Source organism: Amphiprion ocellaris, chromosome 22 (assembly GCF_022539595.1).
Source record: "Amphiprion ocellaris isolate individual 3 ecotype Okinawa chromosome 22, ASM2253959v1, whole genome shotgun sequence".
Lineage (NCBI taxonomy): Eukaryota > Metazoa > Chordata > Actinopteri > Pomacentridae > Amphiprion > Amphiprion ocellaris.
In genome coordinates, this window is record NC_072787.1 from 14,902,914 (window position 1) to 14,929,699 (window position 26,786).

General features: G+C 41.9%; 1 protein-coding gene across 2 annotated transcripts in view; it reads right to left on the reverse strand.

The window, feature by feature from the left end:
• c22h8orf34 (chromosome 22 C8orf34 homolog) overlaps window positions 1–26,786 on the reverse strand; it is a 63,075-nt gene that overhangs the window by 26,116 nt on the left and 10,173 nt on the right. The window contains exons 2-7 of one of the 2 annotated variants that reach the window (XM_035950892.2): window positions 22,087–22,162; window positions 21,803–21,934; window positions 19,667–19,786; window positions 19,419–19,447; window positions 18,357–18,520; window positions 14,318–14,484 (exon numbers count right to left, since the gene is read on the reverse strand). In XM_035950892.2, coding sequence (XP_035806785.2) covers window positions 14,318–14,484; window positions 18,357–18,520; window positions 19,419–19,447; window positions 19,667–19,786; window positions 21,803–21,934; window positions 22,087–22,162 — 688 coding nt within the window. Of the gene's footprint in view, window positions 1–14,317; window positions 14,485–18,356; window positions 18,521–19,418; window positions 19,448–19,666; window positions 19,787–21,802; window positions 21,935–22,086; window positions 22,232–26,786 lie in introns of both variants that reach the window. The other variant, XM_023276150.3, reaches the window with a different exon arrangement.

The following is a 26,786-nucleotide window of genomic DNA, read 5'->3' on the forward strand; positions in this document are numbered from 1 at the left end:
TCACAGTCCGACCCGGCCACGGTGTTGCTTCACACGCACGCTCGCCACAAACAGACATCCATAAAAATACAGAGATTTCAGAAGTGTACAACGGCTCATCATCAACACAAAAGTCTTTGTTATGACGAGTGATGACAGAACCACTATATGGCAGCACAAGAAGGGCACGTGAACAAGCTGAGGGTGACGAGAACAAAGACGAATGTAGCCTGTGAGAAGAAAAAACAACATGGAGAGAAAGTTGGGTTTCGTCTGATCTCTCACTGTGTCCTCGAGAGTGAACTGCCACTGAGGACACACACATAGACCCTGTTCCCTCTAAAGAAATTCCATATGCGAAAGACACGCTAGTATTGTTCCTACTAACATCTAACACCAGTCTGTTTTTCTCTGACTTACGGACAGCCACATTTGAAGACATGCTCACAAACACACCAAGTTAACAGGTGCAGAGAGCCTTGTTCATGTTAAATAACCCTTATTTCTGCCTGCCTTCCCTCTCTCTTCTAAGAAATCTGCTTTATTTCGAACTACAGCTGCTCTCTATGAGTCGAAATGCTGTCCACATGGAGCAATTGAATGTTTGACGTCTGGATGCGGTTCAAGCCTGACAGGGATCATTAGTTATCATATCATGGTACTGAATTTTCGACATCAAGACAAAGGGCACGATACACGTTTCCCTAATACACACAGCACTAGCATAGTAGAGGAGGAAACCATAAATCAACCCAATAACAAGATTTACGATGAAACAACAGTGAAGGGGAATAATATGAATTCAATGTTTTCTGCAGCAAAGTAGAGACTTGTAACAGTTTGTTAATAAATCCAAGGATCAAACGAGAGAGTCTGAATCAGCCAGACCATATTGGTTTTCAATGCATCCTCATGAGATGAAACATATTGCAGTACTTTTCCGTGTTGCAGTACTTTCCGTGACAGTGAATAGTGAGCGGGTGTTTTGCAGTCTTCTTTGAGTCCTTTAGCTTTTAAATTGTTCTTTAATGTTGGATCAACATTTTGAATGGTCACCATAACAGTATTTGTCCCCATTCTTCCCAGACCAGAGGAATTTCAGATCATTGTCAATAAAGCAGGGTTGGGAATGGGGGGGGGTCACCTTCAGGACATACAGTATATTCTCACTGCTATTGTTTATGCTTTTATACATGTGGTACAGTACGTGCCCGACTCTCTGTGTGTCTAGTCATTTGAAACCAACATTGATACTTTTCACTTTGGGATCACATTACCTGACCTCTAGTTTGGGGGAGAAAAAATGGGCCTCACACCTTGAAAGAGTAGAAAGCATGACTAATCACCTGGATTAGATTGGATGACACTTGCTCATGAGAACTTTCTTCCTCCATCCATCAGCGTGGCGCACAGCCAGAAAATCTCATCTGTCTCCTGTCTCCTTTGGGTGTCAGGAAAACATTCTGACGAGACATCTAAACGCATCGCTTCAATCTAATCTGTGAATCTATCCTGTCCTGCAACAGTACGCTGGGCAGGGTGTTGAGTTAATACATTTTTAGTTTAGTTATGTCACAAACCACAACACACACACACACACACACACACACACACACAAAAGTACCAGACACATGTGCAGTCTGCGTTTTTATACCACTAATAAAAACTGTTTTATCATGTTTTTCACCCCTGCTAGAAGCGTTGCTATATGGATGACAACATGAGTCTGCTGGTCTGTCACCAGTGAACAAACTGTCATTAAATTTGTTCAGACGTCACAGTCTCCAGACACAAATTCCATTGACACTGGTGATCTAGTGACAGTTCCTATAATGCAACCACCAGACAAATATTTGTGGCTTCTTTGAAGGAAATGCTGCAACAACTTCTGGATGAATTTGCCCTGACATTTGGTTGAGACATTTTTGTTTTCCCCAAGACAATCACAGCAGCATAACAACAAGAATATAATTTTTTAGTAATCCAATATTGTGGCCCCAGAATGTGCCTTTCAGTTTTTTAGCTCAAAATATGGCAAAGGCGGCAAATGTTACCAGGACTGCATAATGTCTGGTTTTAGTCTTGTTTAAGTGTGTGTAGCTTCAAATACAATTGAGCTGTTGCTGTCCCCACCTCCTTCAGAAAAGAAACTCTCTCTGTGTCTGTGATCGATAATGTAGAGCAAAATACTTGACAGCAACACAGCTGACACGACTGAGTGTGTGCAGTTTTCCATGGAAAATTGTCAGTGCAGCCGTTGTTTTTGACTCATGTATGATGAGTTAATTAGAAAATGTTACAGCAATATAATCAGTATTTTAGTGGTGCAGAGCCACAGCTAGGAAGTGGGTCTGAAGAGACTGCAAGTCAAAATATAGCCAAATGGGCTGTGTTGTGTTGAAACACGAAGTATTTGAATATGAACAGCTTTACTGAGAATTTTGCGGTTTTTGAAAGGCAGTATATGTGAGTACAAAAGATGTAAACACACAGACAGGTGACATAAAAACATAATAACTTACCCACAACTTGTTTATTGGTTTTAAATTATGTTTTAAATTAATGTTAGCCATATTAACAATCAGGATTTTCCTATTGTTTTAGTGACATTGGCTTCAAAAATAAAACTAACACACTCGTCTTTAGTTCCTCATATGCTGGGACTGCATGAAGACTTTTGTGTTTATTCTTGCAAAACCATGATAACCAAAAATCTAATAAAAACGGAGCTTCAGCATATGGGGCTTTTTAAGATAGACTAGTGGTAGAATATGTCCATCCATCCATTATCTATACACCGCTTAATCCTCACTAGGGTCATGGGGGGGGCTGGAGCCTATCCCAGCTGACTCGGGCGAAGGCAGGGGACACCCTAGACAGGTCGCCAGTCTGTCGCAGGGCCACATACAAAGACAAACAAGCACTCTCACATTCACACCTACGGGCAATTTAGAATGATCAATTAACCTCAGCATATTTTTGGACTGTGGGAGGAAGCCGGAGTACCCGGAGAAAACCCACGCATGCACAGGGAGAACATGCAAACTCCATGCAGAAAGATCCCGGGAAAGCCGGGACGCGAACCAGGGACCTTCTTGCTGCAAGGCGAAAGTGCTAACCACTACACCACTGTGCAGCCCTAGAATATGTCTCATATCATATTAACTTTAGTACAGGCTGTCTGTAAAGACTCTCAGTCATCCAGGTCATGGTAATCATGGGAGGAGCAGTAAAAATCTACTGGACTTGTAGGTTGTTGAGGTCATTTCTGGAAATTATCTCTTGATCCTCTCTCACTGTCTCTGAAGGAAATGGAAATCACTGGCCTAAGCTGTTCTTTATCTTTAATACTTGTGAGCAAATGTTAGCATAGCAAGCTAAGTCAAGATGACAACCAGAAACGTAACGTTAGCACTGAGTGTTTGCATTCTAAATTTAGTATTCAGCTCAGAGCACTGCTGACTATAGGTACACCATCACTGCACTGCAGGTTCATCTTGTTAACAGATGAGAACACAATTCTATAGTACACAACATTACTTACACAACACATAAAAACATACTTAAAAAAACATTTATGCAAATATATTCTTTACAAAATGATGAGGTCGTGGGTAACTGTAAAAACTCAGGAATAAGCAAAAAATCTGAATGCTCTATGCTTTCACTGAAAATATTAGTTTTAATAAGTTCTGTATTATTTTTCTCTAACTAGTATAAACGGCGGTTGCTTAAAATTTTCTACTATTTGTTTCATGAATACAACGACAAATGCTTGTTAAACCACTTTACAATTATGTTACAATCTACCTTTTAAAAAAAGAATCAAATCAGAAACTTTAACGAAATCTGGAATGTTCTTGGTTTTGATCTTTGACATCAGTTGTGTTGCTCACCAGAGAGCAAGTGTTGTCTTAGTGTTTTGAGAAGGACAGATAGGCTACATTCCACTAATACCCTTAAGGAGGCAATATTAAATGTCCCATTCATCATGGAATACATTGGAGGGGTGGGGACAGAGAGAGCCACCAGCGATTTGGGCGATTTTCTGGTCGTGGGAACAGCTCAGTTTTAGGCCTTCGCCCTTTTCCTACTTTCTCTTCATCCATTCCCAACTTCTTCCCCCTCTAACTATTATCCCTTCTTTTGGCAACTGACTAATGTAGCATGCCGGATTTTCTTTGGGTCATAGCCTGTGATACAAATCATTACTTGACACTTGCAAACATTCACTTGTGAGGCTGCAGCTTTCATGAAATACTAAAAGAATAACAGCAACCGCCCGTGACCCTGAAAAAGAACATGACCTCAGTGTGCACAGCTGCTTGTCACCTCAACTCCGGCTTTGTCTTTTTGACTTGTTTCCTTCTGGTCAAGATAATGTGACACAGTGATGAAGAGAAAGAACTAAAGTGTCTGAAGGAAGAGAGGGCAAATCTCAGACATTCAGAGGTCACCGAGGTAAACAACGGCTGTTGTCTGGAGTGCATTTCCTACAGAACACAAATCTGACCAAATGAAATGTAACAAAGACGGAAACATTTAGGAGTGAGTCACACTGGTTTGTTCTGAAGCAAATCGCTCTGAACTTGTAGCTGCCTCTCTGGTGTACTGTTAGTTGAAGCTTCATTTAGCCAGTCAAAACAATAGAGGACAAGAAACAACTGAAAACGGAAGCGGCTTTAATGGTTTATGTGCATGTCTGTGTGTGTTTGTGGACGTGGAAGTGAAGCAGCAAAGTAAAAGCTGCACAACAGCCCCACTGTAGCAGCTTTATGACCCTGCATTGTGCTCCATGTTAGCTCACAGATATTGAAGTATATTACTGTGTCACAAGACAGCAGAGAAAGACAATTATGCTGAGATAAATGCAGAATACAAAAAGGCTTCGTTTTGTAAGCTTTGTAGGTAAGCTATGAGCAGGGTTGAAGAGCCGTTCATCTGTGCACCAGCAGTCTGAATCTCAGCTATGTCAACCCTGAGGCTGAATCCAAATCAGAACTTCTTTACTGGTCAGAGAGATGACAGATTTTGGTGTTGACACCATCCTATCTCTGAGGGAAGGCCTGTATATGAAGCGCTGCAGTGATGAATATGTGCCTCGGGGGATGAGGTTTGGGTGTTAACATTATAAATGACTCCTTTTACATGCACATAAGTGGTCTGAAGCACATGCTCACATTGAATCCTCAGTACAGGCAGCAGAAATCATTTATTAGTCATGACAGTGGCATTTTTGTGGTCCAGCGTATTCTGAGTATGATCTTAATTTACGAGCCTGGATTTGTTGCTTTGCAGGTCAAATTACTGGTAGAAGATAAAATTGGTTATTTTTTTAAGCTGTCTAGTTACACACAGCACTTGTTTCAACACCAATGAATTCACAGTGTACTACACTTTAAACATAGTAATTAAACTGATGTTGACACATCATTGAACCCTGACTTCTACTCTTGACTTAAGTTTGTTTTCATGTGCAAATTCCCAATTCCACGCTCACATAGAAGATTAAGCAAATATACAGTGCATTTATTCTTCTGTATCTGCCAGTCAAACACATGTATCCATGCTCTCCATGTCAACAACAGAGAGTATCGTTCCTCCCACACAATACCACCATGATAAGTTTACAGTGCGTCTCCCATGAGACCAGTTTACCCCGAGACCATGACAGCCTCCGAGGCCTCTGTCTAGACACAACAAAAGTCTGTCCACACTCGCCCGTTTGTCAGCCCGCCACATTTTCACTCCCTGGGCACCGGGGCAGCCATGCGTGCTCCCCCCGTCTAACGATGAGACATGGCAGATAAATAAAATGGGTCTGCACCGGGGGTAGGTGTGGGGAGGAAGGGAAATGGAAACTATTCAAGCGATGCAATCCCAACAAAAGGCCTGAGCGATGAGGAATTCCGTGCCGCAATCACTCACTCACAGTGAAGCCAGAAAGGAGCCGAGCGCACAGATAAAGCGTTTGTGTGCTCCTCTCCCCAAGTTTCCATGTAATTTAATGTTGTTTAGATAGCGACGGACTGACTGGCTCTTTGCTGCTCTTCATGGGGCTAAAAACAGAGCTGAAGTGATAATTAGCACACTAGCTTCGCGAATAATGTACACCTTCTCAGATCATGCGTTGACAGACGTATGGGGAGGAATCCTCTCAAGCGCTACCCCACACGTGGAGACGGGAGACACGCACGTACACACTTCATCATCCCCCGCATCGGATCCAAGTCATTTCATCAAGTGCTGCGAGTTATTGTGTCTCATCTGAGTAAAATAACCAAGTTTTCCATTCTTTCATGAGCAGGGACGACGCCTTACCACATAACAGTGGGCTCTAATTATTAGTCTGTATGTGACAGATGCCTCACTCACTCACAGCATACAGTCAAAAAGCTGCACCCACACAGGGACCCACATGTGTGAGCAACATACGCAGACATGCAGATTAAAAAAGGCGCACAGCAACACGTACAGTGACACTTGCAGACCTCACACTTTCGCTGCCCTCACACACACAACCAGCATTTGTGTTTCATTAAAGCCTCCGAGCACAATGCCTCCACTTGGCGGCTCGTCGTCACACAGACGTCTTTGATGTGATTCGCGACGGAGACACATTTGTTTGGCTTTGTAATAAAAACAATATTCCAACTTACATTTCGTAATTATGTCTCGGCTCTCAATGGCGACCCCCTCCTCTCTGAAACCCCTCCCAGCCTAAAAATATGCCCGTTAGGCTCCAAGCCCTCACAACTCTGAGTGCAGCAGTAAAAAAAAGTCTGATCAGAATCAGATGGGGACACACATGAGCAGAGTAACATCACAGCTCTGAGGCCTGTGGAAAGTCTTATCGCAGACCTTGGTGCAAACCCCCTTTTTACTCACTTTCTAACCGCAAATATTGCTCAGATTAGGACGTCACTGTAGACATAGTTCAGCTTGATGTACTGATGCATTACAATGGCAGTCATTAAAGAGTCTTATTGCTCGTTTATTATGATAATTTGAAAATAAATTTCAAAATGATCTTTAACAGAGCATTATTTTGACATGCACTACGTAATAAATATATGAAACACATCTGTCTTCCAGGATCAAGGCTGCCATCTACAGTCCAACACAATAATGTTAATCAGTGATGAAAGAATTTAGTCATCCATCAAAGAGAAACGTGCCTATGCAAGAAGCATGTAGAGAGAAGTCAGCTATTAAAAACAACACATGTGAGTGATGGAATAATGTGGTAGGTAGTAACGTACAAGCAGTTCATTCAATCGAGCTCAAAGTTTCTTTTGGAGACCACTGTTTCGCTGCTTGTTTGCGATAAACACATAGATACAGCTGCACAAACTTTAAATGACTTCACACAGACCTGCAGCTTGACATTTGCATTCACTCACACAAATGCACAGTCTGACTACTTATTACACCCCATTTACTGCGCATTGTCATCACGTCTATAACTCACAGGTCTATTTGTCTCTTCAGTTTTAATCTTGCAGGAGACAGGAGCCAGAAAACAGTGACGTCTTGAGCCGATTAACTTCCACGAACACAATGCATCTATTCACACAAATCCTACATAGCAGCACTATCTACGGATGACATACTTGTGCACCTATCTACCATCTTTTTGCTGCTGTCTGCCTTCAGTAGCCACAATACAGCATCACTGTATCCATTCAGCTCACATTCATTCAAATAATCTGCTCAGTTCATCTAAGGTGCTTACGCACACAAGAGATACTTACGCTGGCTAGTATTAGGCCATGCTCTGCATAATGACTACCTCTAGATTTATGGTATGATCGCAGCAGTCTACTTGCCTATTGGTAATTGCTTCCAGTAATACCGCCGTAATACCACAGCAATTTGCCTCTCGATTAACGTATCCATCTGCACTGTGGAGACTTTTACAGGCGTCAAATTGGGCGCAGTTACACTTTTTACTGGGGACATTCTTTTCACCATCAGCCCAGCAAAACCTTCAGACGCGGACCCAGCCCTTTCAAGCTCAAGTGAAAGATTTAATTCTAAAGCAACTCACATCACTGACATACAATATATGTTCCCGTCTATCTCCTCCTATCCCCTCAGTGCACCACTATGATACTGGTGTGTTTTTGTTGGTTTACACAGTTTCCAGGGCTACTGTTGTGTCTTTGGTTGTTTGGGAAAAGGATGAAGGAGGCTATGGAGGTGACTGGAGTGTGCGTCTGTGTGTGTGTGTGTGTGTGTGTGTGTGTGTGTGTGTGTGTGTGTGTGTGTGTGTGTGTGTGTGGTTTGTGTGTGGCGGGGGGTTGTTGCTGCTGGCGTCAGGAAATGCGCGCCTCGTCTGCTAACTCTGGCAATCAGAACAGTGCTCTAAGGCAGAGGACAAAGTCACATCCATGTTAGTAAGTCACTCCATGCAGAGATGATCATGTATCATTTCAAGTGGAATGACATTAACAGAGTCCTTATCAGGCCTAGAAAGCAACTAAATGTACTGCACATGTACTTTACTTGGGTCTGGCTGTTTTATGCTACTTCTGCTACACCACTTTCCAGAGGCAACATTGTCGTATTTTTTCCACTGCATTTATTTCACAGCTGCACTACTTACTGTGCTGATTAAAGTTTAACATACATGCAAAGAGCTTATAAAACGCAATGTGTCGTTTGAACTACCCAGCAGGACATAAAAATTAAAAATTTGCTCCATTAAACAAATACAACATAAGTGGCTCCAGCCACACTGGCAGCCCTGTGAGTGTTTAGGCACAGAGCGTTTCAGCTAAATGCTAACATCACCAAGTAAACATGCTCAAAATGACAGCATGTTAGAAACAGACGCCACTTGTTAGCATAAACAAGGGCTTACAAATGATCACTTAGGTGGAAGTATTGTTATATACATCTTGTCACTTTGGACACATAAAGTGCATTTCAGTGCTTGGCTTTGCTTATATTAGGATGCTTTATTAAGGATTGCTACTTGAATTAAAAAAAAAAAAAGATTTTGAAAATTCTTCCACTATTGACTTTTAGCATGATATTTATTTTAGAACTTTCTCAAAGGAAAAGCCAAATATATAGCAACAATTTTAAGGAGTTTTCCTGAATATTCACACCAAATATCTGTCACTCCTATACGTCAAAAGCCAATAATAACCGTTTCCCTCTTACACTACAGAAAGTCATTAAGTAGCACTAAGCAAAGTCTCCACAAGTAAAGACTCCTAAGTGTGTCTCCACAAGTTTAAAGGCTAAGCTCTTAATCACACTCAAAGTCAAGGGGTCAATATGCAGTATGTGATCAGTGATCTAATACAGATCAGTTTTCACTTAAATTTCAGGCAGGATAACAAAGTAAAGACGGTGAAAAAACATCTCCCTTTCCCTCATCTACTCTGTTACAACATTGGGCTATTTGACTTAACTGCAGGCAGTGTTGGAGCAAGGAGGATATAATACAACTCAAACAAAAGAATCCCACAGGCATTGCAACCCACCAACAAGTTGCTGTTTTATTCTGCATGCATCAAAGATTAAACAAAGCTTTATCATGCCCTTATCGCTCCCTGTCAGATCTTTGCTGTCACTGTGAATCGCTAAGTGTATAAAACTACTCTCACATCCTCCTCCTCTGCCACAACCCTCGTACAGAGTCCCAAAATGAAGAGTAATTTCTGACAGTGTCTTGTCTTTATGTAAAGCAACAGTAGATAAGAATTAAAGCTTAGTATTCCTAAGATATTTAGCCTTTTCATGCTCAAGGTAAGTTGAATTTATGTTGCTACAGAGAACAATATACAACGTGTAATATAGAAAAATGTTAATTTTTTACTTTTTACCCTAACAATAGAGTCTGTTTTTCATAGCCTGCATGCACGTGAATCAAACTTATTCTACACACATATTCACAAAAGGGATTTGGGGAATTCAAAGGGAATCTCTCAAATGGAATACTTCCACCAAGAATGACAACAACAGTAACTCTACAGTGGGGTACTGGCTAACTCGTCTCATTAACTTACCATAAAACAACAGTGCAAGGCCAGAAACAGGGTGTTTCTCTCCACACACTGAACTCAGCTTGTTTCTAGTTGGTCTCATTGCCCAGCAAAAACTTTAAAATCTCGACATTTTCCATGGCTTTACAAGAACATGTGAGTCACATTCATTTTCAAATACGGTTTTCACTGTGGTATATATTAAGGGCAGACCTAATGAAAACTAGTGGGAAAACACAGTGCCATCCCTGAGAGCAACTCGAGAATCAATAAGATTTAACCTCTAAGCTGATTTTATTTTCTCTTTCTGGAACAATCTGAACAAAACAAATCAACCTTAAGCCATGTCTTTGGCTTTTAAAATTGTATTAAATCCGAAAAACCTTGGCTATGTAGCAGTACTGTAAATACCCAAGAGGATCTTTTAATTTTCTCATAAGCTCCTTATCCAGGTGCTGGCAAAAACACACCCAGTTTGGAAAACCCTTCTTCTCAACATGGAAGTGGGGATAAGTTTCTAACTGTCTTTGTATGCTGTAAGTCTGCCTTTATTATGCATCTTACTCTCTCACAGAATATGTAGTTGCCACACAGGAGGACAAACTAGTACTCCTTTCCTGCCTCCCAGTGGAACTTCTGTTTAGTGTTCACTGAGGCTCTGAACTCTTTTCTCCTCATCCTCCAGAGATTTTGACACATAAACACCACACCACGGGGTGTGTTGATCTCTCACTGTTGTAATTGCTCTCATTTGTGTGATGTGCATATCTGTGAGCATCAGCGACCAGCTCAACAAAGAGGCTCACAGCCAATTAGCAGGTGTGATGAACAAAGCTCAGCCCAACTGACAACAATGACAAAGGAGAGGCTGCATCTGGAGCATGAGCATATGCTGCTTATACAGGGGTGTCAGCATTGCATGGTCCATGACAGCAAGTCCAAAGAAAAACACACAAAAAGTATCCAAGTCCATGCAGAATTTGCTATCAGATTACCTAAATTCAAATGCACTCATCTGCCACAATAACCAAACTGCTGAATTGAGGCAATGCCCTCAATAAGCGTTAAACTGAGCAACTGCAATGCAACGTGTCCGCCACTAGAGGTCACCCTAAGCTTAAATAGAAAGCCTTCAACAATTTCTTGTTCTGTAGTGGATGCATTGGTGCATGTGAGAGGCCAAAGATGGCAAAAAAATTCACATGTATCAATGCAAAATGTAGCCATTTGTGCATATTATTAGTTATTGTTTGGGAATCGGAAATCAAGAGATAAGAAATCAAAGTTAGACAAAATCAGACAAACAGCAATTTTCCTTGCTCCAGCAGCGTTTGCTATGTCACACAGTTTAAGAGAGCACTTTCATCCAGTGATTTATAAATTAGACAACAAGCACCCACTCCACTGTAGAGTCCTTGAGCCCGTTATTGAATCCCTACCAGCTCCACGAGTGCCACTGAGCTGTTGACCGTATGTTTTCACCTTCATGCGGACAGCAACAGGGAAAAAAGACCAATATCTCCTTCAGGGATCAGTATACTATCACAAGATCACCATCCCTGCCAAGGCTCATCCGTCATCTTTGGCATGCATTTGGTCATAGCCACAAAATTTGCGCCAAGACCTTCTTTCGAAATGAAGCCCAGAAACTCTCCTGAGGGTCTTCCATTTCTCTACGCCCCCCAAGCCGCCACATGATGTGTGCAAGCATCAACTTTAATCAACTCTGCAGCAGCGAGGCAGTCAGTGCAGAAGTGATGGTCTCTGGAGAGCAACATGACCAGGCCTTGACAGAGAATCAGAAATGACCTACCTCGCTGCATTATTTCCTTTGAATTACTGCCCTGGACCATAGTGTAACAGCCACTGAGGGAATATACGCAGGTTTCAGCACTATGATCAAGGAGAGCCATCCCAGACCACCGACATCGTGCTTTATGGATGTATTTATCATCATTATATACTGCTGACCTGGGTCATGACTGTGTGGGGCTGATACAAAAGAGAAAGAAGATTTCCTGTTTACATATTGTCCTCTGAAGGATTCTTCTGCTTAGAGGCAGTAATTATAGTCCATGCTGTCTCTAAGCAGCGGATCCTGAGCTAAAACACTCAATCACCAGAATATGATTAAAAAACAAAATAAAATACAGAATTAGTCTTGGTGGAGCAGAGAAGAATTTCAGATTTGTAGCTGCTGAGCTTGAATCCAGGCCATCGCTGCTAATGTGACAGACTGCATTAGTGCTCAATTAGTCAATTAGCTAATTAGGCGACTGACAAATGAGAACCCTACACTGACTTTATAACACTAAATAGGGCCTTTTTATTTTTAAAAAAAGTAATGCTTTGACAATAGGAATAACCATTAGTTTTAGCTTCAGTTTGTGTAACCTGTGGGCCATCCTGCCACACACCAACAAAGAAATGTGACCCTCTAGGTGACCCTGGTGAAAAGATCCTACTAACAAGCAGGAGAGCCTCAGTGTTGTGACAGCAGAGCAGAGAGCAAAGACATACGTAGATTGTGTGTCACCTCAAAGCAACAGCAGCTCTAAGGAGACTGGAGAGACACTGAAGCACTATAATTGGAGCCCATGTTAGACACAAGGAAATAAAAAGAGTGTGTTGTGGGTTGTTATTCCTCAAAGAAATACTATATGTCAGCCATTCGCTTGATAGAACATAGAAGAAAGCTGTAGAAAAGCTGACTTTTCCTGGTATTAGCTGTGGCTTTCAACAATTCACAGTCTCACAGATTCTGTAAACCCCATAAGAGATGCGTTAAATTTAAAATCTCTGCTGTGTACCTTTGTGGCAGCTTGCATGTGTGCTTTTATATATGCAGCATGCCCATTAGCTGTTTTACTCAAGAGAATCCCCCCCCCGCAGTAAAGATTACCACAACACAGACACAAAATGGGAAGAGCAAGTGACAGACAGAAACAAAAGGAGCGCCTCGCCACATAAAATATTTCAGGCAACAAATTCAATTTGGCATGAGGCATTACATCCTGAGTCTGCACAGACGGAATGACAAGCTCTCAGACCCTCCATTGAATGAGGGTGAAACAAAACTTCACATCAGGTGCTCTTTCCAGCGGTGCTCATCCATCTCAAGTCTGCATACGGTGGCATGACTGGCATGAAGGAATGTGAACACACACATGCTCTCATACGCAGGAAAAAAATAAATCAAGGTAACTGCTTTGTGATTCTCCAGTTGTCGCAGTGAATACCTGAGGACATCTAGTCAGTAAACAGGAAGCATAGTTTCCTTTAACAGGTACTACTAAAGTGCTCTTTAGTACAGAACATAAGTTAAATGCTGCTTTGCTTATCCAGCTACTCAGCCAGTACATGCACTATGTACTGTATGCTGTCTGCATATATACAGCATTTTCCTCTGCTCCCAATATGCATGTCAAAAACTTCCCACTTCTTCCATTTGAATAGTTAACTACTTCTTATTAAGCGCTTTCCAACATTTTTTCCCACAGTTCTAAGAGAAAATGCCTGAACATGGTGTAGAAATCGTAATGTCGCTGTAAGAGAACCACTTTTCTTTTTTTCCAACAGAAAAAAACAGGAGCCAACAATCCAAATGGAACAAGACTGCTTTTTAGTCAGTGATAAAATGTTTCATATATACTTCTGTGCTGTGATGAATTTTGCTTCTATGCTATGATTGATTTCTCCCACTTCAAATGTGTACATCTGCATATATACTTTTTAAACCTCAACACAGCTAGAAATTGCAACATTTTTACATAGTTATTGCAAGTGCAGCTTACATTTGACTGTTTTTTTCTGACAATTTGAGGCCAGAGTTTTGCTAAACACCAGCTCATGGCACAGTCCATTATTTTATGTTAATGTTAGAGGGCAGGTGATGCCATTGTGCTGCAGTACCGCTTTAAAAAGTCACAGAAATTCAAGCACAAGTGGAATTCTGCACAACAGAGATGCTGAAAACATTGATGTTGTTGCAAAAAAGAATAACTCATTAAACATGAAATATTACAGCTAGAATTCTTTTTGCCTTTATGTGAAACAGACATCATTCTGCTTGCTAACCCACACACAAGATAAACACAGCAAGCTGTTCATGATGTGGAAACGTAACAGGTGTCTGACGCTAACATCAGGACAGAGGATCTGCTGGTACACAGTCTGGCTCATCAGCAGCTCAGCAATATGATGAAAGGCATTTTTAATTTAGCTTTCGTTAACAGAAAGTAGTGGAATGCAACTGCCTGTAAAGCCAGTTCTGCTGTTCAAATGCAGAATATATTCAACAGTCGCAATTTGTGTCTGTATATGTGTAGCTGTGACATTACCCAGAAGCTCCATGGCATCATCCTCATCCTCAATCTCTTCTTCCAGGACAGAGTGGGCGGGGCTGTTGACTGAGTCGAAGGAGTCCTGGGACAGCATGGCAGCCAGGAGCTTCTTATGATGCTGCTGCTGCTCCTTGAGGCCTTTGCTCTTTGTTTCCATCTTCAGGCTGAGGGAGAGATGCAAGCAAAAAGTCAACGCTTCTATAGAGCAAATGAACAGAAAGTATTTCAAAGCTGGATGTGTTATGAATGCGATGCTATAATTTTCTACAGTAACATTCTCTCAGTTTCTGGGAAATACACAGACAAAAATAGCGTGCTTCATAATAACTGTGTCCCTATAGTGATTACATCCTCTCCTCCTAATCTGTCAGCCTTGTATCTAAGCAGACTCAGGCCTTCCAGCAAGAGCAACATGTTGCATTTGCCTCAGCGGTGTGCAGATGTGTGACTACATTTAAAATGTGTTTTATCACTGGTTGCCCTTAGCAGCCCTTCCGTGGTTGTTAGAGACAAAATGCCATACATTTCAAGTGTCACGCAGGTGTCGTGCACCTTGCTATAAATGGCCAGCAGGGAGAAGATAAGACAGGATAATTGCTCTGAAGTGAACAACAGAGCAATAGTTGTGCCTCGAACCGCAAACCATTAACAGGTTACAGGATGCCAGGTTAAAAAAGGAAGTGGAGCAGTTTTATAAGCATGTAGGTGATTGTCAGTGGAGCCAGTAATCGAATTCAAACAGACATGGATGAGAAGTTAGCTGCTGTTTTATTCTTTTAAATATTTAAGAAGAATAAAACTATACAGCCATGCATACTGTATATGGACTGCATATTTAATAAAATCATAAAATATTCATAAAATCTGAATTACTTATGTCTTTTACTTCTGATGCCATAGTGAATTGTAGCACTGTTCTGTTCCTGCAAGTATGTGCTCTGATTACACTTAATGTATATCTGAGCTTTGTCTTCATACTAGACTATTTATTTATACATTTTTGAACAGGCATAATGATTATTTTCATTAGGGATTCTCTCCAGGTGCTTCCAGCTTCCTCCCACAGTCCACAGAAATGCATGACAGATTAATTGGTGATTCCAAATTGGCTGCAGGTGGGAGTGTGAGCATGCATGGTTGTCTGTCACTTTGTGTTAGTCCTGTGATGGACCAGCGATCTGTCCAGGGTGGACCCCGCCTCCCACCCACCGTCAGCTGGGCTCCAGCTCCCCACAACTCTTCACGGGATACTGCAGGTATAGCTGATGTATGCAGGGATGGATTCAATTCTTCCATTAGTCAATTGACTGTTTGGTATGCAAAAAACTTTTCTAAATAAGAAATGCCGTCAAAATTACCCAGAGCCCAAAGTGGCACCTACACAACGCTTTAAACTGTCCAAACTTCAAAATGATCAAAAACACATGAAAATTAATGAAGTGTCACAGATAGTAAAACAAACCTGGTATATTTCTGCTGTTTCCCATAGGATGCAGCTATAGAAATGCACTATAAAGCCCATCCATTCTTAAACATTTGCATTTCCTATTTGCTTACTGCAGCAGTAACAGCACAGCACAGCTTCTCAGGCCATTTTTAATTAAAAACAATAAATGGATGGGAAGAAAGCGAATGCCTCTCTTCATATTTGTTATCCAAATGTTTTGTGTATTCTTCAGGTAAGTCACTATTAGCTCTAAGGTTGAAAAAACAACCAAAAACAATATCTTCAGCGTCCTACGCAGTGGAAGTTCTGAAAGTTGGCTCCTGCGTTACCTCTATATTGGAGAAATTAATTTTCATATCCCACTGGCTGAGGGCGCGGATTAAAAGGGCGGAAAAGTATTAATTTGATGCTGATCTCAGTTTAATGGCTTAATTTACAGCTAATGGGAAAGGGTCAGAAGATGACTGATATTTCTTTCATTCCTCTCATGTGATATTTGTGCTAATTATATCTGCTAATATGGGTAGGCGTTTAGTCTAACTCTGCACATGCACACATGTACTCTTTGCAGGAGAAGGAAAGTTGTAGCATTTTGCTGTGATCGCAAATAATCCTTCTGAACCTGGGGGTAAACTTTTACACATGGTGGAGAGAATTTCATTTGAGGACAACCAACCAAGCAGGAAATGAATAATTGTGGGAAAATATGAGGAAAAAAGAAAGAGAAAGCAGCTCATATCTCATATGAAAATCTCTAGCTCTCTATGCCTGCTGGCAGCTTTACCGGTGAAAATAATATTTCCCCATCGGAGTCAATCTCAGGTGGTACAAACCATCATTAAAGGCAATAAATATGACCAACAAAATAAAAACAAGTGTAACCCACAAAGCTGGCTTACGCTACTCCTTGTTTATCACCATCTTTCTCTTTTCCCGGTTTGCAGGAATGTATGTTAGTAATTAGTGTCTGTTTGTGTTAAGAGAAAAATATAAAGTATAAGGGGAAGGTAAGAGGAGAGGAACAGTTTACTGACAGACACTGGATGAGGAAGTCCCATTCCACTGGACAGTCAAAATAACCTACTTCCTTGAATATACTTCTGCCACAGTGGAATGCTGATTTCCCATGTGCCCTTTGCACTTATCTGTCAAGACTCTGCAGCCAATCATACAGAAAGCTGCCACCACCTGTCAGCTCCTCTTATGATCAACAGTGACAGGTGGGCTGGAAGGACTTACAGAAGCAATACGTTTGAAAATGAAAACAAGTAAACTTACAGAAGCGTGAGGAGGAAGGTGGACTGGTTTGACAAAAAGGTCACATACATGAGAAAAAAAAAAGAGAGCTCCAGCCTGAAAGTGTTTGAGCACCAGAGTGGGTGGCCTATTAAAACTCCGATGGGATTGGAAGAGAGGGCAGTGCTGCTCTTTGCCAGTTTTCCACTTGATCAGAGTGGTCATTTTTAGCTTCTCTAGTATGAATTTAAAACCTAAGCAGTGGGTCAGTAGCCATGATACTTTACCTCATATTATAACTTTAAACAGAGGCAACACATTTATTTATGTTTTTCCGATCTCCCTATTTTTGACTTTTAGCTTAGCCAGAAAACAGCCTGAAAGTGATCTGAATCCCAAACAGGAAGTAAAGTGGGGGCAAGATCCCAGAAAATGCAATTAAAAGCTGATATAAATGATCTATCTTGATGAGCCAAGTGCTCCTTTGGTTAATGAGAGAAGAAGCTGTGATTATTTTTGGGATGCTGCACCCTCCCAAACACACAGCTGCACAGGTTCCTCACCCTCCTCGTAGGTAAGTGCAAAACATCTCATTTACACACACACACACACACACGGAGCAGAGCTCATCAGTGAGCCCACACACACCTCTATCTCCCAGCTCAGGCTTCTAACTAAGTGATTTCTCCCTATAATCCACCCATACAGTAACCTAATGAGATTAACACTGTGTGTATGTCAGCCCAGGCCTGTGCATGATTTATGGCTTTATATCCCATCCTCCTTTAATTAGTCACATCAGCTGCTGCAGTGCACGTGACACACGCATGCATGCAGCCACATGCACACACAAATGCACATTCACTGCAATGGCAACATCTGGCAGGGAAATCCAAGAGGAATCAGGCTATTTGGAACCTGAATAGTTTCTCAAATATGAATAATAAAAAAAAAAAGAAAAGCTTCCTAATACGATGACAAATGATTTAACAGTTCGGTGCATGACAGTTATATTGTCAAAGAGAGACCATTTTAAAAATAAGGAGCACAAAATTCCTTTGGCCTTGAGCGCACAGAAATGAGGTTAGCTTTAATTTGAAATTGGGTTGGAGCAGTATCATGGCAAGCATGTTTGATCGCGCCTTTGAAATTGGATTATCAAACCCATTCAGATGGGCATTCCTCAGGCCGCTACAGTTTGAAGTCTACCTCCTCATTTTTAAAGAGCCAACAATAGCTTTGAGAAGTTTTTGAAGTTTGAAACTTTTTAGCACTAAATGATTCACTCACTTGCACACATACACACACACTTTATAGGCTCATATAGACAAATGTATAATGCCAATCACTAACCTCCCAGCAGGGCTGCCATCTCCACTCCAGCACACTTCAGTTTTGGCCCGAGGGACAGGGGGGTGCAGCATCTCAGCAGCCAGCGGGTCGGCATCATTTTCCTCCCGACCGACCCATTCCCCCACCACCCGAGGGCGAAGAACTGAGTTATATCCCCCTAAGTTCTAAAACAGCATTGCACATGAAGAAACCAAGATAAGAGGCAAAACAATTGACCGAAAAAGGCAGACACACAGGCAAAGATGCAGCTTTAAATGAACAAAACACCAGTGGAGGTAAGTAGAGTCAGAGAACTGCCGAGAAATGCTTCAATATTAAATTATGATCGTGTTTTTCTCAATAGCAGAGTTTTTGAAAACAGCAGAGTGTTGTCTGATATCTGCCTCCTTCCTATTCTGCTCCCAGAACCAGCCAGCACACATCTACACCCTGCTTGCCACAAACGGCAAAGATTTTTCTCCTTATCGTTCACTAAATCCAGAATGGTATCACATATTATTGTCTCGCCATGATCACAGGAGGTGTTTAGTATTCATCCCCTGTTCCATCCCGCAGAAAAGGAGGAAAATCTCTGGGCTGCAAGCCAAGGATGTTGGACATGTACTGCTGCACTGAGCAAAAAAAAGTAAAAGTCCCTGTCAAAACATATGCTGCGTTTCTCGTTCAGTCTCATCATTTCCAAATCGATCTGTGCATCTCCAGCCTGGGCAGCCATTGCACTATTGTGTTTGGGAGAGAATTGGGGCCAGGCGAGGACAAAGACAGAGCTCAGACAAAGCTTTTGCGAGTGAGACGCACGGTGAAGCAGCAAGGGAGAGGGAGATGGAGGACATGCTTACTGAAGTATCACTCTTGCATATCACTCCCATGAGACGGCTGTTCATCGTCAGAAAAAGAGCTGTGCTGCTCTGTCAAGCAAGCGAAAGTTACGAAACTTGGCTTTTATGCTGTTGCAGGAGCAACTGAGCAGAGTGATGAGAGACAGAGCTCTCTTCCTACGTAACTGCAATACTATTACACATATAGGAGATTAATAAAGGCTATTGGATAGTCAATATCTACCTGGTCAAGCTCATCAGAGATGGCAATGCCTGCAGAAAGAAGAAAATGATTTAAAGCTTGGTGAAGCATTAAATGCAGTTGAAAAGCCTTTCTTAAACTGCTTCTGAGCTTAGCTGCAGGCTTCTGAGATTAGCTGGTTTACAGTGACATTTACAGAAAGGTCTAGACTTTAGTTCACTATGTTAGGATGTATTAAACACTGCTCAGTACGATGTAAGCGTGCACTCTGCCGGGATGCAGACACTCACTGCGTGACAGGCTCTCCAGGGCCTTGCCAAGCTTCTTGCTTTCCTGCAAAATGTGGTTGAGCTCATCGAAGTCCCGGCTCTCCCTCCAATCCCAGGACGGGTATTCGATTGACCGCGGCACTGGATATAACAAACAAAATCAGAAATTTTATGCGAGACCCTATGTGAAAGCATCACAGAAAAACTAAGTATGAACGTTTTATAAAGAACAAGAACGGATCCGATGAAATATCCTAAAAATAACAGCGAAGAAAGCATCCGTACTGTAACGTAAACTGTATACCCTACAGCTTGATGCACTGTTTCTCTAAATGCGACTCTGTGAATTGCTGCAGGATGAAGTGGAATGGAAACACTGGCAGAAAAGTTATCGTGTCGCTTCCAGAAGCACAGAGCTCACTGGCCGGAAGCCAGGGGACAGTTTCTGACAGTCTCTTTGATTAGCAAAATAACAGGAGCAGGAAATGACCCACATACTGTCCTGACATCCATGCCCATATCCTCCAGCAGCCTACCTCAGCGCCTATATGATGGTTAATTCATAAACTGTTGGATTCACACATTATTTATAAAAAGCAAAGACCAATACTCTTTTATGGAGGAGGGATTACTTGTAGTTCATCCATATCTAACGTTATTACACTCTAACACTGCAGCTGAATTTGAATTAGCATGAAAAACCACTGGGTTATGAAGACGTGCCAGACAAATGTACTGGTTGTCTACTGGCCAGTCTTCAGTGCCTGGACAGACATTGAAAAGCAGAAATAATGCAAAGCATTTCAGAATAAATTTCACGCATGTTTGAATCAAACATATATGCAGTGACAGGTGCAGAAAGTAAGCCTCACCCCTCGCTTTGCACACAAACGCACACAAATAAACTCAATAGTGAATATCTGACAGCGCTGCTGCTACAATCTGCCTTCCTCTACCCTTGTTTACCCTGACTAAGCTGCTTGGCATTGTAACAACCATAAACACAGAGCAAATGTCTCTGCCAAATACAGACTGGAGGAAAAAAAATCTTTCAAAGAGTGCCGTTCTGTCCTGTGCTCAGCTCTGTGTGTTGTGTTGCTGCAGCAAAGGGCTGCGCTGTATCTTAATAGCTTAGATTAGGGGTTAAGGATTCAATTCCCCCTGGATCTGGCCATTAAAGTATCAGTCAAGCAGAAGTGAGGCCAAAGCCTTTGTCAAATTGTACACAGACAGGAAGAGCCTTCATCCGCCGTACTGAGGGACACATTTGATCAGCGTATTAGTAGACCCTTGGTATGTGTTTGACAGCTGTTGAGTTGTTATGCTACATATAAAAGAACAATAATGATCTGAGGCAGTTCTTTTGAGTTCAATTTTTCATGAGCTCTGCATGGCAAAACACCTATGTATGTATTTTTAATGTGATTTGACTTCAAATCTGGCTTTGAAGGCTTCTTACTCTGAAGGGGCAGCAGGAACGCTGGTAGCGCTCCAAACCTAAGTACAGCTTGATGCGTTTCTCACTTCTCCATCTCACTTGAATTCTCTTCTCTGACTTCATGCGCTCATCTCCACGCCCGTTTCCTCTTGATTGTGAGCAATGCTCCAACCACAGCCCAAAATAGACGTGGTCTGGCAGTGACAGAGCACAACGTTAAATTATTGAAGTAGTCTCTGCTTGCTCCTCATTTGACCTATCCTCATTGGCTCAAGTGTCATAGTTCATTCTAACATCACAGCCATAGTAATTTATTGCAAAACTAAAGAAAAAGTTACCACCAGAAAGCGTGTATGCCAGACATTTGTGAACAATCCATCTCTAGAGTGTGTAGCAGTGCAGCGGAAAGTGTGCAAAAAAAAAAAAAAGTGGCACTTCATAATGAACTCATTGGCGGAGCCCTGAAAGGCTGAAAGGAGGACACTGGACTATACACTGTGACTAACTTTAATTAGATATAATTATGTCAAATTAAAAACGGAGATTAAAGTCAACGGAGCATATAATTGGGACACAACCGGCACAACAGGTATCAGAACTGTGCGGCTTCACATTGTCAAGTGGATTGTGTGCGTCTCTGTCAATCAACATAATCACAATGTGGAAGTAGAAAAATGATGATGAAAAAATGCTAATGGCAGCAAAATGATGACACTCACAGGACTTGGATTCAGGCGAGGGTGGAGAGATACTCGAAACAGCCAGGTCACTCTTTGATTTCTTCGGTTTCTTCGGGTGAATTTGCCACGGCTTCTCATAATTGCTGTGCTCCCTTCGAGGGTTTTTGTTTTCTGTTGGGAGAGACAGCCACGGCATGTGTTTAGAACTCACTGAAAGATCTGCGAGACAAATGTATTATGCGGATATTGCTGAGAGGAGTACGTACAAAGGTAAATACGCTAATCTATGTGCATCATATGTGCTTGCGTGTTTGTGTACCAACCCGGGGAGCTCTGTGCCCACAGAGCTGCGGAGCCAGATAGAGCTCTGTGCAGCTTGCCAGGGCTGTCTTGCTTGGTCTGCAGGTGATCAATGAGAAAAGGGATTGGATGGTCTGGAGTCTCAGTTATCAATTTGGTCATCAACTCCTACAGGAGCAGAGTAAAGCAGAGAACCATTAGACCAAAGTGGCACTTCAAAAGGAGCGAGATCGTGGAGCCAGGCCGGTGGTGCATCCACCATGCAGAAGTTGCAGAAACACAATCAATCCCTGCAAGCATTACAGGGCTTGCTTTGTAGTTGACTTGGCTATCTAGGGAGTGTGTGTGTGTAAGAAGGGTTGTGAGATAATCCTCTTGCCCTCACTGTAGATTGAGGAATCTGCTGTGTCCACAGTCAATATTCTAAAAAAAAACACAAAAAGTCAAGACAAACAAGATAACGATATGTCCCAGTAGGTGGAAGTAGTTCCCTTCTGTGTCAATTAGTGAAAAATATGTCAGCAAACTTGGTCAAAATCAGATGAGTCTGTCAAGACACAAGGGTGACCAAGTAAACAAACACTGTGGCATTTGGTCAATCAGTCATGCTCTGACTGTAAAGCTGTTCCAGGAGAGCAGCTTCTGATATATTGGGTCCGTCGGAAGATCAGACCAATGTAGCAGATCAGGAAACACTGAGAACTTTGAATTCAGTGGAGAGAATAATCCTCTTATTAAAATGAAGAAAAAACATTATATCATCCATCCCCATGGGAGGATTATTTGTCTTACAAACAATAGACTTTAATAATTACTGATAAACATTAATACGTTGATGGTGTGGTTACAGAGATACAGCGCACGAAGAGGATCTAAAAGATAAAGCAGTGAGAAACCAAACTACACAGTGTGGAGACGACATGCTGAAATACTACAGACTGTAGATGTTCATGGCAGGATAAACTCACTAATTTGACTGTTAGGCCTCTTTAAGACGGGCACTGCTTTCTGTTAATCTGACAGTATCTGAACATGTCGGCTTCATGTCTGAATAAGCAACCTGATAACTTTTCCACTCAAGTTGGGATGGCAATTTTACTGGTTTGGACTTGGTAACATTTTGATATCACTCAATACAGCATAAATCTGAACTGTATGCAGCTGAATTGTGTGATGCGATTTGGGGAACATTTCTTTCCACATTTCAGCACCAATACTGGTGCAAAAACAACACAGAGAGCAAAAAACACAGTTTGTGTGCCACAAACGAGAACACCTTTCTCATTCACTTTGCTCTATGATTTCACATCTATTAAAAACTGAAATGTCCACAAATGAAAAAATTACAGCAATGAAGACAGAACAGATACAATTAATGAGAGTTTTGACAGCACGCTAACAGAAGCTAAAGTTTATTTTGTTGCTTCCAGCTGTTTGTCGGATTAGTTCCTCTGATTTTAAATAGCAGCAGCAGCATCCATATGAGTGTCTCCAAAGACACAGAGAGAGTTGTGTGCATTCATGTATGTGGAACAACAGCAGCAACCTTATTAATTACTTTAATTATAAATTATAACCAACACACACACAGGATAAGTCAGGATCTAATGGCAAGTCACACTGTGTACTTTTCTTCACCAGAGAGGTAAGGTGTCACTCATAGAGTCACAATTTATAAGGTACAGTGAAATCATAGAGGATAGTCTTTGCTTTATCAGTGGATCATGACGCATTATGTCACCTAATATACTGTCCAGTCTTGTGAATGACGAATACTGTGCACACACCGCTGCTCACTACATCACTTTCATGTGCATGTCTCAGTGAAGCTGTTAAGAACATTAATGTAAAAGTGACCTACGTCGGAATGACCGAACGCTGTCATTTTAATAGATCGATCAAGCCGGTAATGTCATATATACCGTGCCTGAAAAGGACTGTAGAGAAAAGCAGCCAAAAAACAGCAAAAAGAACTTCAGTGGGTAGAAAAGAAGGAAAGCACACAGGGAGTCACGGTAACAGGTGCTGAGGGGTAGAGGCCATATCTCACTCTGCATGCGAATTTGAAATCCTTCAGATGCATGATGGGAATTCAGCGTCAAATGGGGAATCGTGTCCTAATGAATCACGTCCTATCGCTCATGAAAATGAACACATACATTGCCATAGAGAAATACAAGGTGAAGCAAATCTGTTGTTTTAGAGCTATAAGGATCACAGTCCCTTGGAAGCCGACAGGCGAAGTAAAAGGAGTATATGTGTGGTTTCGTGAGCGTATTTGTGTGTGCTGGCATGACATTTTTCTTAGAATGAACTCTGTTTGACCAGTATGAGCCAGTCAGAGCAGCTGAGGCGGACTTCAGGATGACTACTGCAGTGAAGCAAAGAAGCCATTAGTGGACTGCAGTGAATTGGCAGTAATGTATGGATAAAATGAGGGTGTGTGCGTGTGCATATTCAACCATTTATGTGTGTGTGTGTGTGTGTGTGTGTGTGTGTGTGTGTGTGGGACAACTACATAATGTATACATGCTTACTGAATGCGTAACTAAACAACCTATCGTGTAGGAGTATGCTGTGGTGGCGGGTATGCGTTTGCCCTTGTGGACATGCTTATGTATCTGCATATGTGTGTGTTTCAGGAGGTGGGCAGGGACACTGGGAGACAGCCTGTGTGTGTATGTGTATGTGTGTGTGTGTGTGTGTGTGTGTGTGTGTGTGTGTGTGTATTATAGCTGGCTAGCCTTGGCTCCGCTCTGTGTGCTCAGAAAGCTAATCAGGTAATTGGTCAGGGGGACATTCCTGCCCGGCCCTTGTGTCTACAGCAGCTCTAACAGCAAACAGCATGTGAATGGACAAACACGGGGAGAGCATGCTGAAATGTTTCTCTGCAAACTGCAGAATGCAGGAACTGCACTCCTCCTCTACCTGCAAGAGAGGCAGTTAAAGTGGCCCGCAAGATCATCGCACAAAAGCAATAATATCTTTTTTAAAAATGTCACTTTTGAGAAATGCAATGCAAGAAAACACAGCAAAGTAAAAGTTTAACAAAGCACTGCTCCCTACCACTGCAGTGGATTTACACATTTTCAAGCCACTAATGACGCTTCTGTGAAGGTTACAATTTGATGGATTATACAGGAAGAAAACTAGGAGAACTGTGTTACCTCAGGGATTTTAAGCCTTAGTAGTGTTTTTGTAGGGAACGGGCAAAGAGAGGCAGTTCTTTCTGAACAGCTGACGGCTGAGTGGCGATAGTTATGATTGCGTTTACTAGTGGAAATGCACACACAGATCCACAAGCAGAAATTGGATGCATGAAGTAAACGATGGCAAGCTGCAAAGACAGATGGATGGACACTGGGGTGTGTTAGAGGATGGCAGCACATGTGGGTGCATCTGCATTCTGCCCACGTCTGTACTGCAAAAAAAAAACCTTCTTGTGCCAATATATATTGATTGCATATACATGCAGAGTGTTTTGCTTCCAGTATGACACAAGCTGTCGAATGAGCTAAGGCCTCCTTGTACCACTGTGTCCTTCACCATCTCCAATCCCATCGTAAAAAGGCAAAAATACATACAGTAAGGAGCAGATCCCTGTATCTGCACAGTGGATATGCATACATTACATTGCTGAGAAAGGTAACCGTGTCTGACATTTTCACTTTCTATGGTAATCAGATGCTTTAAAGAACACGAGTCCTGTTTGACAAGCATGCGTTGGAATAGTAATCATGTTTTCTTAGACAGGAATTATATTAAGATGTAGTGTCAAATTTGGGTCAACATTTCCATATATGAATAGACTTTAATGCTATTTGCAGAACAGCATCTCTATATGTTCGTGTATGTGTGACAGAGATAAAGAGAGGAGAGAGTGTCAGTCTCTGCACCGTTGTTCTGTAAGCAGGCCAACAGGTGGTGTGTGCAACTGAGACTTGCAGTCCATATCTGTGCAGATCTGTTGTTGGACGAGATATCTGCGATCTGCGTGCCCCGGGAAGTTTGGTTTGGCCGCGGTAATTGACAAGCTGTCAGCCAGCCAAGAGACACCAGTGTCCTTGAAAGCTCTCAAGGACTCCCTCCAGGGACAATGACAGTCATGATGCTCTCACTGATGCAGCCTGCAACTTAAACCAACCCCTCAGATTGGAAGTGGAAAGTTCTGAAGGTCATACATGGGTGGCAATTTGAAGGACAGAGAGAGAGACAGTTTCTCAGTGGCATAAAAAGGGTAAAAGTAACAGGGTGGTAAGTAAAGGCAAATCTTCAACCTCCTGTGACAGAAAACATCCACCCTGCTCAAGTATCCCTAGCAGTATAGCAAATATCTCCAACCTCAAAAGGTTCTTTTCTATCTGTGACCTGAGACACTTACATTTCTGTGAAGAAAAAGATTTCCCTCGAAAGAAACAAAGGAGATATCACCAAAAAAGTGCACAACTGTAGTAAAAAATAAAAAGGGTGGGCTGAAAAAAAATTGATACCGACAAAGCTAATGCAGCTACACAAGCTCTGTGATTTAAGCGACTTTGCCTAAGCTTTACTGTTCTTTTTTTCCACCTGTAAGCTGATGAATTTCCCCCTTAGCTGTTGTAGACTCCTGGTGGACTGTTTGAGTTATGGATATATGGATGTGAGGAGACACTGAGCCACCAGCACACAACACTTACTCAGCACGAGTCGGCCTGCTATGATGCCTGTGTTCCTAGGAGGCAGT